The following is a 15,260-nucleotide window of genomic DNA, read 5'->3' as shown; positions in this document are numbered from 1 at the left end:
GTCATAACTGAGAGTGCATCCTCCACACCCCTACCATCCTCAAAAAGGAAACTGATTAGAGACGAGGGGAGATATCATGAAGCACTTCCCTCTGCAGGCACTTCATCTGGATTGATGATAAAAGCCACTGGGTGAAGTCATTCAGCTCCTCAGGCCTGCTGTTTCTGAGAGCAGGCATGATCCAGGCCCTTTTCCACAACTCTGGTACAGAACGAGTATCCGCTGACCGGTGCAACAGCTGCTGGGAAGGGACTGGCCACTTGACCAGCACAGTTAGTCCTGCAGATGATCCCATCAAGGCCATGAGATTTGTTGGAACTGACCCTGATAAATATGTCTGTCATGTCTCCCTCTGTTAAAGCTACAGGTTTGTATTCTAATGTGTTTTACTGACTGTATTAATTGCCTTGGTCCCCCATCTAGAGTAAAAATTCTCAAAACAGCAGTAAGAGACATTCATATTATTAACAAATTGAGAAGCTCCTTCAATTCAGGAGTCACCCAAGGTCTCTTGGTGCAAACTTTTATTAAATATGTGCTGTGACATGTTGATCCTCTTCAGTATGAAAGTATTGGCCCAGCTGGAGCTTCATTCCACCTGCAGCAGGAATAACATGTATGGGATTAATAGCAAGCGTAGAGAAATTCAGTAGGAGGTAGTTGTGAGAATGAAAAAGAGGCACTTAAAATGGGTTTCTCATATTATGGAAAACTACCTCTTCATCCAGGTTGTCGCTTTCTAAGACTTCTCTCAGCATGTGCACGACATCAGAAAACCGCACATGGCTCAGCGCTCCAGAGCCAGACTGTTGAACACCAGAAGCCCATATTCAGTCTTACTAGGAAGAACTAGTCCAGCACTAGACTGTAACAAAGGTCAAACTGACTGAATTTATTTGAAATAATATTATAAAATACCAGTTGTCCACCCGGGTTGGCATTTGCCAATTCAGATGTAAGCATTTGTGGAGCTTCATGAACCAAAGAGCTCGGCAATACATTGTTCGTCAATACACTGAGAGACTGTTGAAAGAGCAGAATGAATGAAATGATGCCACATATCCAAATTCACATAAATTCAACTTTGGAAAGTCAGCACCTACCGCATTTTGTGTTCCCAGCTGCCTCTGCATAGCCTCCATGAGGCTACCCACCAGCTGGGCAGGATTTAGTGGAGCCTATCATGTAGAAAATTAGTCAGCCACACACACACACACACACACACACACACACACACACACACACACACACACACTCACTCACTCAAATGCCATAGTGGACATAGGCGATGTCGTAATTATCGTTTCTTTCCTGTGGATAACAACTTCATACCTGATCTGACACAATTACTTCTTCTTCGTCTTCAGATTCTTCCTCAGATTCAGTGGGTTCTTTTTCAAGAAAATGTTGTTGATGGGAGAAAAAAAATCATCATCATTGTCATCATCATCACCATCCTTAACTGGAGTCATTTTTTTTTGCAGAAGGAGCATGATTAGAGGTATCAGTGAAAGTGCAATAGCCTCACTTATCAGTGGCTGAGGTATAGTTTGGTAAGTGGTAGCAGCAGTTTTGATAGTAGTAGTAGTAGAGGTTGTCGTTATAGTTAAAGGAGCTTAATATAGAGCAGGCTATCTTCCAGGGTGAAGCAATAACTAAGGTTAAGTTATGCTAAGCCGTGTCTAAGGCAGCTTAAGTAGCTGAGGTTTCAGCTCACCATCACTAACAGAGATGCTGTCCTCTTCTGGCTCTCTGCAAAATCCTCCAGTGAAGAACGTGACCGCCCAGAGACCCAAGCCACTGAGGCTGATCCCAGTGCACAGCAGAAGTGGCTCCTGGATCAGGTTGACTGGGAACGACAGCCATTTCCAACAAGCGTCCATTTTCTACCAAAAGCTACTTCTTCTGTTTTACCAGTCTTTGAAAAAGCAGTTGAAAAAGCTCATGTTTTCATTTGGACAGCCTTCTGTGTTCTATGATTATATTCTATTTTTTGTTTTGATATAAATATGACACACGCAGCAACAGTTACCAAAACAGATATGGGAAAACCCTCTGCTGCAATGTTGTGTCACAGTGTCCATAAGAGTATTGGCAATGTACTTCTGCTTACACATGGGTTGACACTATTTTCTATGCTACTGTGGTAGGGAATGTATGTATGTTTCCACGTTCGGTAGGCTTGCTCCTCTTTAAAGAGTAACTAAACCCCAAATCCACATCTCTGTGAAGCCTGACCTCTAATGGTGAAAAGCAGAGTGCCTGGTCTTTGCTGGCGAGTGATGTCACCACCTGTTGTACTCTATGGGTGGTGGCATCACCTGCCACCTAAGATAATTACCTAAGACAATTACCTAAGAAAATTACTTCACACATTGATGTAGTGTTTGCCCAATGTAATTTTTTTTAGACATGGTAGTCTGTTGTATTATCATGGATGAATCTATTTTTGTTATCATTGATTCTTTTACTTTATGTCACATAAATGTATCACCATACGTTGATTTATTAATGTAACGTGTTACATTTGTGAATGTATCTTTCTGAGAATCCAGTCAGCCTTTGGGACTCTAAAATTTTATTTTATAGAAATCTGCCCATATAATGTATGCATCTAAGGACAAGATTGGGATGTATTTGTGATTGTCATTATACATAGTGTTTTACTCTTCCATGTATGATTTTGTAAACTGTCCAACAAGTCCTACAACCACATAGTTAGATGGTTTCACCCTCTAATACACCCCACATGAGCATTTCTTAAATTAGCGCCCCTACCGACAAGAGAAGATATGCCACAAGCCATGGTGCACATGCATCAAAACAATCACAGTTTGGTTAGGTTGAGCCAGAAAATATACTTGGTTAAGGTTATGGTAAGATTTACGTTAACATTAGAACAAATGACGAACAAAACAAAAAATACAGAGACAAGCACCAGACTTGCTTCACAGTATGGAAGGGCACCAAGGAGAAATTTTGCCTAGGGCACCAACATGGGTAGAGCCGGCACTGGTCATTGCTCCTGGTCTTATTACATGTGGAAGATTGATTGATTGCAGGCTCACAATTATTTGCCTGATGAAGGTCTAGCACCGAAACGGCGCAAATAGATTACCAGTGCAAGTTAAACAATATGCACAATTTTTTTTTTGTGTAACTTTTGATCCACTCATCCCTCTTCTACTCAGCAGTCTCACAGTTCGAACAGTGAAAAATAAAAATAGTGAGGATTCAGTGGTGTCAGTTCACCTGTTAAAAGGCCAAGTGGTCCCCTGCTTTTGGAAAAAAAAAAATTTTCAAGGTTTGGCCCTCTACTGTTACTCCACTCAAAAAAAATCCTCATGGGAATTTCAGTGTCTTCCAAAGAGTTTCAAATTTTATTTCTGAAAGCAAAATCACCCAACTTCCTGTTTGTGTCTCACTCTGTCTGGCCAATTGGCGTAGTTGAATGAAGAATACTGATGGCTGCAAGCATGTGGCTGTGTAAAGGTGACACACACACACACACACACACACACACACACACACACACACACACACACACACAAAGGCCCTTATGAAAACAAACTATTGTCCTATAATGAAAGTAAAAAGACTATACAGGATACTAGTGTTGGGTAAGTTACTCCAAAAAAGTAATCAAGTAAAATTACTCATTACTTTCTACAAAGTGTAATCACATAATTGTACTAATTAATCTCTCTAAAAAGTAATTGGATCACTAATTACTTTCACAGTCCTGTCTAAAACCCAGATCAGCCCTTGTCAGAAGTTGAAGACGCCAAATCTGAAGAGGAACAGTTACTGGTTTCTCTAGTGGCCAGAGGACATGGGTCACCAATCATCAATCAATCAATCAATCAATCAATCAATCAATAAACAAAATGGAATCTATTGGACATCATAAATTTATATGACAGATGAAGATGACACTGATATAATGACAATGTAAGTGTGGCTATGGGTGGAAGTTTTTTATTTCAGTTGATCACTACACTAAAACTTATGCTATAAACTGAGACCTGTTGTACAGGTTTTAATTATGAAATGGCATGTCAGCCACATTCCTGTCCTATGGGCACTTCTGAAGAGGAAAACATCATGATATTGCAACCACAAAGCAGCTAACGCTACAGAATTGAACTGTGGTATTCAAGTAAATTGTTCAAATGAAGCTGATTCCTGCCTGTGCTCGGCCCTGCGCTCACAGCAGCTCAGTCCACTCCGCTCGATTTACGATGAGGAGACCCTCTACACTGTGGAAAAGGTAAAGGAAAAATATAGGACAGACATCCTGATGGAGGAGCTGAACAACTGTGGGACACAGTTTATGGCCAACATGAACAATATCACAGTGAAGGAAATTTCGGTGATATTTGAGCCACAGGATAACACAGAACAGGCCTGACTCCAAAACAACATCTTTAGTTGAATCCTCACACATTGCTGAAGTGGATGAAGGCTCCACCAAAACAGTGAGTCCAGAGGTGGACTCTGTAGTTGACTTTAGCCAGAGGAGCTCCTCACTCTGACATGAGTTTGCGCTGCAGCTGATGGCTTCTTCCATCAGGGAGAGTTCAGCCTCCAGCTTTGCTCTTTGCTTTTTACTTTTCAGATGTCAAAAAGAGCAGGAAGATAAGAGTCCAGCGTTTCCTCTGTCGGCTGTTCTGAGGTCTGTGCTGCTGCTGTGTGGCCAACAGCACACAGATGGAATAATATCTGATTTCAGTCAGTAATAAAGTCATTGGCTGATTCATTCAGTGTTGCTCAGTACACACACACACACACACACACAAGTAACATGGTGGTAGTGGGGTCACACCCAGGAAATGTTATTCATTGATTTGCTAAATATATTCATGACGAGCTTTTACATACACTTGAATTAGACCTCTCAGGCATTAGAAGTCATTATAGAGGGGAGTTTACATTAGTGCTCTGGATATTTTTAGTGTCCTACACCTTCCACTTGGTGCACACCCACACAAGAAAATATCAATTGATAGGACAAATAATGAATTATCTAAAAGAAATAATATGTATTTATAGAACAATGTGTGTGAAAAAGGAAATGTGTACAATACCTGCCTAACTTTTTGAAATATAAACTTGCATCAATGCAGGCATGGATGGTCAGAGGTAATAGTGAGCAACAATGTGTCAATCCCATTAAAGGAGAACAAAATAGACTTCTATCCCCTGACATTGTTTCTGGAAAACCTTTTCAGGCCGCTTACGTGAGAGCTCATCACACACACACACACACACACACACACACACACACACACACACACACACACACACACACACACACACACAATAAGAACTCTGTGAGCCTGTGTGTGGAGTGCATGAGATGTTTGGGGTGAGATGTGTATTTGATGTTGTGTTTCCTCCTGTATTTGATCCACCCATTAATTTGTTCTCCCAGCCTGACTTCTTTTTTGTGTCTTCAGCTATCAGATGACAGCAGCTTCATCACTCAGGGGAAGTTTTGGTTTATTTTCAGAAGTCACACACGTTAAACGTACACCACATCACTGGGCTGACTGGCTTATCCTACAGGTGTTTGTCTAGTCAGATGTTGTTTTCCTGCTCTTCCTCCGGTATTAAAATTGAATGTACTCATTACTGTAAAGCATTTTGGATATGCGCCAAATAGGAGAGTCTATTTGATATGACCTGTGCCGTGGTTGTGATCGGAGGCGTAACTCCATTTGATCCGTGTCTTTCAAGGGGATATTCTTACGCGCTGATGTCCCTAATATCCACAAAATGTCCCTCACATATAGTGCACATTACATAGGAGGACTGGGGAGCAGCTATGTGGCCTAACAAAGACAAGTGTGTCCATGTGCTTCAGTATAATAGCGGCACATTAAGAGAAGTTTGAGATCAATACCCATCACTATCTGCTGTCTGGAAATCACTTAGACAAACATTCAGACAAAAAAGAAGGAAAAAAAAATACACATAACCTCAAGCACTTTGTACTCATTAAACTCCTTCAGGAGAGCCACTCGAGCACAGTCACCTAGCTATCGGAGGATCTGTGTTTGTTGCCAAACTCCTCGCTGTGTTGTTTGCAGGTTGCAGCCTGTCAACACTGCTGTGTGTGTTGAACTCTCCTCCTTCCAGCAACACAAATGTGGTTAACGTGGTTAGGATAAGCTGCCATTTCTTTCTGCAAGACATTGGTTGTTGAAAATGTGTATGCGTGAGAGGCAGCATGTAGCTGTGACTCCATATTTAAAGCACACTACTAAACAGCGATCTGCGGGAACTGAGAAGTAATAAACACCAGACACTGAAATAATAAACTGCTTTTGAGAGTAAAAAATAGGGGAAGTGGCAAATGTTGTGGCAGGTTAGATTCTGTTTAGGGAATAGATATGATTTGGCTCCCTCATGTGGTTCAATTTGTGAATGAAAAAGTGTTTGTGTACAAAACAAGTGTTTCTGAGTATAAAGACAAAATTTCCATCACTGGTTTAACAATCAGCATGAAATTGCAATTGAGTATTTTTTTTTTTTTTTTTTTGTTATTCATTTAAGTGTTTATCCAGTTTTGTAGTTTTTGGCTGTGACATTGTGGTTGGAGCTTGTTTGGGGTAGACCTACTCACTTTATTAAGCACTCGGCCTCAACACTTGATAAAGGAGCTCTGTGGAATTTGACAGCGGCTGGCAGAGATCTCCATGTGTTGCAAAGGTGTTGATCTCTGGATGCACTGCTACTGCAGGGTAATACAAAGTACCAAACTGTAAGAGAAAAACGCTGAGCAGGAATTTGAAGGAGCCCTAAAAGAAAAGCTGCTGTTGTTTCAAGTTAATTTCACCACATATGGTCATACTTAGCAGACTTGTTTAACATGCATTGCTAATGATGGCTCACTATCTTTGACTGATTTTCACTGCATATTAAATGACTCCACTGAACAGATTGATTTTTTTCTGTTTAGCCAACGAGTGACTGTGTCCCGCTTTGGCTTACACAGTTAAATCTGTGCAAATATTATCCATTGTGGTACTTGAGGCACTTTTTACACAGTTAAAAGAATTTCAATGTTATATTAGAGGGCAATAAAACCAATGAGCAAACAGATGTATCTCACTGGCAGTGACTTGAGATATTATGGCTGGCTATCATGTTTTGCCACACAGTTTAGCTGAAAGGCAATCACATTTAATAATAGTTCATTTTTCAAGTTATTTTTTACAATAGCCAAATTCACATATAAACAATTTTGCCATGGCCAAAATAACCCTAGAAACAAGTTTCTTTGTTGTTTTTTAAGTGTTGTGTAGTTGTTTTTGATACATTTGATGACATGGGATTTATAATATGTCACAAGGCATATTTCTGCATCTTTTTTCTGAGGAAGAAGCGATGATAGGCATGAGCAGTCAAACACTTTATTTTCCTCATACAGTTCAATAAACTCAAAAATTCCCACACTCTCAAAGCGTCGGTGTCAAGAACCGGCGGCATGTTATCCCTGCCTCTGCTTGTGTCTCGGATTTGTCTTGCAGAACACAAACAGACGGCCTCTCCGCCGAACAATGAAACAGTCTTTGCAGCGTCTTTTCAGGGCGGACTTGGTTTTCATCCCTGCACTGGGCTGGACGCAGGGAAGATGCTGACACTGTCCCAGCAGGGATGATGCACACTGGGCAGAAGATCCTGGTGACGGGGGTTGGACAGACTTCACTCTGGCTGAGGACAGGAGCAGCCTGCCGGGAGCTGCAGCGAGGCTGGAGACACATCTGTAAGCAGCAGCTGCAGGTGACGAGGAGCTCAAGGTAAACCGGCTCATCTGGACCACTTGGCGGGACAGGGCACAGGCCAGGTGCTTCAGCAGCAGAGGTGCCATGGTGTCAATGCCTGAGAGAGACAGAATTATCACAAATTCATGTTAATTATGTACCCACATGAGTCCACTGCTGACAACATGCCATTTTGCTGCGTCTCAAAATAAACCAAAACTGAGAACCTGATGCAAAAGCTGTGCGAAACAAAACACGTAAACAGTGCAACACACACATACAATCATCATTAGCTGCCTCGTTCATTTCAATTTCTCATAACACCATACAACTACGCTCGTCAGCGTTACGCCTGTTACGCCAAGGAGACAGCGTGCAGTGCGGCTAGTGTTCAAGGCCAGACACAAAAACAACCAAAACTAAAGCTTTATCTCGCCCTGTCACAGTCGTATGAGCGGTGACTCAACACAAACCTTTATGAACTTCCCAAAAGGCTCAAAAACAGGGGCAACAGCCCGGAATATAGCGTTTTAATCGCCACAACACTGGCACGGTACTGCTGCTGCTTGTACAAGGAGACAACTGCTTCCGGTCTGCGACGTCAGGAGATACGTAAGGTGCTCCCCGTGGTCCTTCCGCGAGACGGTTTCCTTTCCATTGAAGTTTAATTGACGATATGAATGACCCCGTGACAGTATGGACCAGTTTGTAAAATGCTTTTTGAAACTGTTAGTGGAATATAATGTATCGCATTTATTCAACAGCGTGAGTGAAGGACATATATGTGAACGACATTAACACATAGAGACACTGGGGCCGTTTAAAGCCTGAGGGAGGAGGCGCTGTTTGCAAGGAAGCTTGGGAAAAAACTTCGTTCAGTGTAAACATGGCGGCGTTAGCGGGCAGGTTTCTGTCCTTCAGTAAAAATGCTAAGGTGTTCGCGTCTCCCCTGAGGTTGTCCGCCGTGCCTGCACGTCGCTACAGCGTGGAGGTGTCCAGCACTGGCGAGGCAATCACCCACACCGGACAGGTAATGTTTTATCTGTCACGTCCGTAAGGCTTTACTCCCGACCGGAGGTGAGACGGCGCTGCTAGCTGGACTAGCTAACCTTAGCCGTTTAGCAGTTAGTGTTTGCTAATAATGCAAGTGGATCCATTATCGGACAGATACCGGCAAGGCATCCATTATCTCTCCAAAATCACTATTTTGACAACTAATTATTTTGCCTGAGCTAGCTAGGATAAGTATAATGGGCGCTATAACAATAGCAATAAAATAGGAGAAGCTGCTGCTGTTACCTGATTATCCTAATCCTGTTGACATGTTTCCTACTCTCAGGTGTATGAAGAAAAGGACCACAGGAGAGCCAGATTTGTTGGCAGACAGAAAGAGGTAAGTCGTAGACTGTGGAAGCTGCGTAGTGATGGCTGCTGGTTGTGCAAGTTACAAAGGTGTCTTGCTTTAAGTAAAGGTTTAAAGGCAGCTACTTTTTAATATTGCCAGCAAATATGTTGCCGCATGGCGCACACACCATCCTAGCATTTATCATAATGTTATCTACCCCTAAAAAGAATCCCATTCCAAAATTTGTGCAGTCTAACTTTTTGTAAATTGCAGGATTTTCTTGCTCACAGACAATCATAAAAGACCTGAGAAACATCACATAAGAGTTGCTCTCAAGTCTTCAGGAGCTGCTCCTCATTGCACCTTATGTCCTTATCACTAAATATCAAAAACCAACACAATCAGCCTTTAAGAAAATGTGTCTTTTTATGCATGAAACGGCAGTTTATTTTCTACTAAACCAATTTTATAACTATGGGCGAAATTTTTGTTGCTTAGTTAATTGGACAGGTCAGAATCAGAAATACTGATATTGATATTATTGACCCCCAAGGGGGAATTGGGTCAGTTGCCAACTCTCTAGAGAAGAATATTTTATCAGCATGATTGAAGTTATAAGAAATTGAGTAAAAGAGTAAGACATATTAAAATATGTGCATTAGAAATTACAAAAAATAATACAACAATAAATGAAGAAAAAAGAATTTAAGCATATGTAAAAAGTATGCCTATATACACAATATATACACAGAGGTGTTGCACTGTTAAATTATTGAAAAATCCTAAAAGTATGAATTAAATTATTGCGCTGTTAAATCGTTAAAAAAAAAAAAAAAAAAAAAAGTTAAACAGTGTGCAGATATGCCGTGCATTAACTCAGGCTGTCTGACTACAGGCCACTGGAGGGCATGACAAATTGAGGATTAGACACTGCATATTAGGGTCACAAGTGGACATCATTGCAAGACCTGAGTTATAATGCAGCAACAGCGCATATCCTGATAGTCCCTGTGTGCCAAACTGAACAGCAGTCATTTTTTGTTCAGTTCCCTGAAAGCTTGGTCCTACCCCTCTCAGTGGCAAAAACCTCACTGTGCTGACTGGAGATTAGTTGAGGGGTAATGAGGCCAATTCCTGGACTGTGTCCATCTTTATCTCTTTGTGTCCAGGTGAACGAGAACTTTGCCATCAAGTTGGTGGCAGAAGAGCCAGTGGCTGACGTGCAGGCCAGGGTGGTGTCTTGTGATGGAGGTGGAGGAGCCCTGGGCCACCCCAAAGTCTACATCAACCTGGTGAGAGCTCACACACACTAGAATGATCACAAAAAACTCCTGTTGTGGAATAAGAAAACTCTGGAACTGTGTCATAAAGTCTGCAGTTTACATTTTTCCTTTATTTCTTAAGTAGATTCCCTGTATTCCAGCACTGTTTTAATTTTTTGTGGATGTGCATTTTTGCATAATTTATGAACAAAACAAGCCACTTTATCTGTCAGATGTGATAATCTCAGGTGGTATCTCAGATATCATTGGTTTGATTTGCATGAAACCCCATGGTTTGATGCACTACACTGATTAGCCTGATGGGGGCACCACAATTCAAGGTCTGAATTTCAAACTTTGTCAGGCCACAGTTGCTACAGTGTGATTCTAAGGAAACTTGATGCACATTTTAACTAACTGGCTCACACAGTGACTGCATCATTGGTGGGAAAAGACATGTATACTTTCTTCTCCTGATGTTTAACACACCATGCTACTATACTTACATTGGCACAAATAGTTAGTGGTTGCTCTACACAGTTTATAGCGGTGTGGGTTGTTGATCTAGGAAGGCCCTTTTTCATAAAGGGCTTGTAGACACTCATTATGTCTGTCTGTATGAATAAAATAATTTGAACTTTTACTCGAAGAATATCTATTTCATTCAATATATTTGTATTTGCTCACTTTGAAAGAAGACTGACAATGCTGTGGTCATTGTATTTCTCCCCTCCACAAACAGGACCCCATTTGCTTGGTATAGTAACAGGGGCCTCAATATTCAGATAGTGTGCTGTGATGAGCAATGAGTCAAATTATTGCCCACTTTAGCATTCATGTGAAACCATGGTTCATCATATAGGACCGGTATTCTAAAAATGGTTACATGCAGCTATCAATACAATACAATACTTCCATTTACCCTGAATTAGATAAAAACATGTGCATGGTTCAAAGTGGCACCGTTTTCACAGTTTACGTGGATTTATTTAATGTTATGCTGGTTTACTCAGGGAGATCAAGTCAGCTCAATGTCAGACAAAACGTGAGAAAATTGTGTCAGGTCACATTAATATGCAGCCAGAACACCATTATTCAAGCTGTTTTATTCTCAGCAACATCTGAAAGCGGAAAATGATGTAATTTATTCATGCACGGTGCAACACTTCTGTCACCGTGTTGTTATTCATGAACTGTCATACAGCCATTGCACTTTGGGTGAACCTCCTCTTTGACCTTATTGACATGTGTATTTAGTGGACGAACTTGCGCTTTGGTGTTTACATGGCAAAATAATGATTCTAAACTTTGACTCAAGGTGAACTGGGTTATATAAACATCTGTCATTTTACCGTGAGAAGACAATCTAAGTAAACATGACATTTTGTATTGGATTTTTCGAGTGCATTGACAGGCCCTCAGTGATGTAGATACTGACAGTTTATGTTTCCTCTCTTTGTCTCCAGGATAAAGATACCAGAGTGGGCACATGTGGCTACTGTGGATTACAGTTCAAGCAGAAACACCATCACTGAGACACATCCTCTGTCCTTTCTTCTCTCTGTAAATTGTCGCTCTGGTTAATAAATTATACTCACTCTTTAATCTGCCTCAGAAATTGATTTCTCTTTGTCCTGTTTGGACAAAAGTTGCGAAACTTACATTGCCCATCACCAAAATGGTGAATATAACACAACTATATATTAAAATGTTTCCTCTTATAAAAGGTTCTAGCCTGTACATTATGTAAGGTTATTTTGTTGTTTGTTGCTGATTAATTAAATAAACTGTGGGCTGTTGCGGAAGGGTAGTAAGTGTAATCCAGCTAATGTATTTTTGTTTTTTTTGTTTTTTTTTCTTAAGTACATTTCAGATGCTTGTCATGTCACCAAGACGTGATCCAGGCTGTCAATCCAACTGATATTAGTGCAACTCAGTGAAGTTGTAAGTTTGTACTGCATGGCCAGATGCACTTTTCCCTGTGACAGGCAGAGGTCAGCAGTGTCCCATAGATTTTTTTGGCAAATTTGATAGCCAAAGTAGTGTGTGCACACTTAAGACATTGAACGGCGCATGGTTTTAAATGGGACACTAAGAGCTCTGTTAGTTTTAACTGTAATAAAACTGGCTTGATCACTGTGAACCTTAATAAACCAGCTAAGTAGATTTATATATTCACACTCATCTGGTTCATTGTTGCTAACGAGTAGGAAACTGATGGTTTCACTGCATGTTGAAATACATGAACAATTGTTTCCTTGTGATATCAGTGCTTTGAACCTGCTGTCATCAATAAGTAGGCAACATATGGCCTGCCTCCACTCTGTTTATCATGAGTGTTGAAAGAGCCTTAGCATTCCTTGTGCATCGGCCCTCCCAAGTCTGCGCTGTAGAGTCTCGCTCTGCCAAGCCTGGAAGACATCAGGAGGGAGCCAGCCTGATAAGACACAGCAGCGCGGAACAATACATGTTTGAAGAAGATCATATATATATTTCATCAGGCTTATTCTCCATAGACCTCTGCATGCCAAATTGGCCTGCGCTCAGCTCAGGCTCCAGACAGCGCTAGCCTGTCCTGTCCCCAGTGATGCAGCCAGTGGAACTGCATTTTCCACACCATGGAGCTCAGGTTGGGAAGAGTAGTCAGGCTGATATAATTGGCCCTGGTGACTCCTGGAAGTGGGGCTTATGCTGTACTTAACCTCATCTATAGTCAGGCCAGTTTGGATGATTGAAGGGGAGAGGGGAGCATTGTTAAAATGAGGCAGGCTAGCCGGGTCAGTGTCAGGGAGCTGACTGGTCGGCTTTGTGGTTGGTAAGTTTTAGCGGTTCAGAGGTGGTGGATGGCTGGCATTGCTAGGGGCAAAATCTTAGAATGAAACTGAGCATATGAATTGTGTTGAATTAAACAGCACCGTGTTTAATTATTCATTGCTCTTAAATGCACCACACAGTGCAATGGAACAGCAATACTCTTAAATGTAATAATCCTCAGATAACTCCAGATTATGCTGGAATTGTCTGAAGTCAGACTCATGCAGTTTGCCGACAGGCTCATTCACGGTTTTAAACTGTCAAATCTCTAGAGAGGTCTGACTACAACCAGTTATCCATTTCTCTCTGCATAATCTTAGATGATAATTGAGAATACCACCCTGAAACATAGTGTGGCCTGCATGGTGAGGTCAAATAATTCAGACAGAGATAGGCTCCAGTGAGATTGTAATCACAGTGAAATCTCCTCACACCGCTTGGCCACATAGATAATGGTGCTAAATGCCACTGAATTCCTTAACACACTGCCTCTCCACAACAATCAGTCTCTCCATGCAAAACTTTCTCTGCGCTGTTGTAATTGCCCTATTAAAATATTCCTCCTTTAAGATGTGTCATATTACAGCACTTCAGGCTCATTATAGAGCTCCCTGCAGCCAATTATCTGAAGCTTCTGGAAGTCACTGGCCAGAAGGGGCTGCTCGACACAGATCTGGGAGCAGTGTGTCCTCCTCCAATCCATATCCACTGTATTAGGAAGCAAAATAGAAAACTGACCTTTGGTCACTGTCAGGGGGCGACTCCGCTCAGCTCCACTTCAGAGTCAGGTGACAGAGCTCCTGACCTTTACCATGGAAATAATGACTTGTTCTAGTGCCAAGAGCTCAGAGGGTTACCGCGGGGAGCGAGACACCTCTGACGACATGTGACAGTTTTTGGAGGAGAGAGTTTGCACTCAGCACTTTGATAGCCCCGGAAAACCAAAGTGTGTGTGACAAGACGCAAGAGACTTCTGTGTGTGTGTGTATGTGTATGTGTGTGGCTGTGTGTGTGTGTGTGTGTGTGTTCCGGTATGTAAGGGAGACACAGACAGTGTTGAGAGGGGAATAAGTGTCAGACTGAAGGTGCAGAGAGGAGTAATTTGAAGTTGTCAATACTTCCTGTGCAGACATTCCATCTAAAATCTTAAATGTAGATGTGGCACACAAGAGGGGTCACAGGGGCATAGAATAGAAGAATAAAATAAGAATATTGTAAATGTTGTTGTTTGAAAATGAATGAAATTTCACTTCCATATCAACATTATTGTGCTTCATCTGATTCTGGATTATTTTGAATGGAAAACATACCATCTTTTATGCACGCATATTACCTCTCAGTGCATTTTCTCATATCACACAAGGGAGAAAACTGCGCCTGGTGGTGTGAGCTAGACAAGTAAACATCGGGTCTAACATTCCCCGACCTGTAAAGAAACACAGTGGGGCTTAATCACATCATATGGCCCAGGGAGCAGGCCTTCGTGTCAGACTTGCTGTTGACTGGCTTGTTTGTGTGTGTAGAGCAGACTTAGGAGAGGTGGGATGAGGAACGGGAGGGATAAGAGAGAGAGAGGGTGGGATCGAGGAGGATGGGGATATTGAGAGAGATGAGGGCTGAGGAATGAATAGGGGAAGAAGGAGAGATGGGGAGAAGAGGCCACTGCTGCAGAAACAAGGAGGGGATAGGAGTGAAAGGTCAGTGGAGCAACTCAGAAAGCATGAAAACAGGCAAGAGAGAAGATGGGGATGAAAGGTCACAAGAAAAACTTAAAATTTCCAAGCTAAATCCAAATTATGGTCACTTATGAAAGTGCTTTTAAGGTTTGCATCACCATGTTGAACCATGGTGGTGTGTGGAGTTTGGGGGGAGGGATTGCTTGATATTTCCACTGTGGCGATTTCCACTGTGAAACATTGTCACCATGTAGTTAAATGCTTTTCTTGAAATAAGTATAGAATGCATGATTTTCTTGACACAAAGCAGAATAAATAAAAAAAAATCACTTCCTTGGTATCAAGAAAATTACATTTGTTTCAAGAAAAATGTTGATTTGCTTTGGAGACAAGT

At 41.6% G+C, this 15,260-nt stretch overlaps 2 protein-coding genes across 2 annotated transcripts; one reads left to right on the top strand and one right to left on the bottom strand.

Annotated features, from left to right (window-relative positions):
* Positions 1-7,402: 7,402 nt before the first annotated feature.
* On the bottom strand, positions 7,403-8,398 carry mrpl36 (mitochondrial ribosomal protein L36). Its single transcript, XM_030064240.1, has 2 exons — positions 8,243-8,398; positions 7,403-7,887 (listed from the first exon to the last, which is right to left on the bottom strand). Exon 2 carries the CDS (start codon positions 7,874-7,876, stop codon positions 7,496-7,498), a length of 381 nt encoding a protein of 126 aa, XP_029920100.1. The 5' UTR covers positions 7,877-7,887; positions 8,243-8,398; the 3' UTR covers positions 7,403-7,495.
* Positions 8,399-8,482: 84 nt separating this feature from the next.
* Positions 8,483-11,981, top strand: ndufs6 (NADH:ubiquinone oxidoreductase subunit S6). The gene is made up of 4 exons (XM_030064239.1): positions 8,483-8,799; positions 9,109-9,162; positions 10,284-10,406; positions 11,843-11,981. Exons 1-4 carry the CDS (start codon positions 8,656-8,658, stop codon positions 11,909-11,911), a joined length of 390 nt encoding a protein of 129 aa, XP_029920099.1. The 5' UTR covers positions 8,483-8,655; the 3' UTR covers positions 11,912-11,981.
* The last annotated feature ends 3,279 nt before the right edge of the window (positions 11,982-15,260 follow it).

This window comes from Myripristis murdjan, chromosome 11 (genome assembly GCF_902150065.1).
Source record: "Myripristis murdjan chromosome 11, fMyrMur1.1, whole genome shotgun sequence".
Classification (NCBI taxonomy): Eukaryota; Metazoa; Chordata; class Actinopteri; order Holocentriformes; family Holocentridae; genus Myripristis; species Myripristis murdjan.
Note: the sequence above shows the minus strand (reverse complement) of the source record. Positions and strands in the feature narration are given on the sequence as shown.

Bases quoted from the DNA above. Each gene is read 5' to 3' on its own strand.
- mrpl36 (XM_030064240.1), bottom strand. From the start codon at position 7,876: ATGGCACCTCTGCTGCTGAAGCACCTGGCCTGTGCCCTGTCCCGCCAA.
- ndufs6 (XM_030064239.1), top strand. From the start codon at position 8,656: ATGGCGGCGTTAGCGGGCAGGTTTCTGTCCTTCAGTAAAAATGCTAAG. The intron at 8,800-9,108 runs GTAATGTTTTAT...TCCTACTCTCAG, and splicing joins CAATCACCCACACCGGACAG to GTGTATGAAGAAAAGGACCA. The intron at 9,163-10,283 runs GTAAGTCGTAGA...CTTTGTGTCCAG, and splicing joins TTGTTGGCAGACAGAAAGAG to GTGAACGAGAACTTTGCCAT.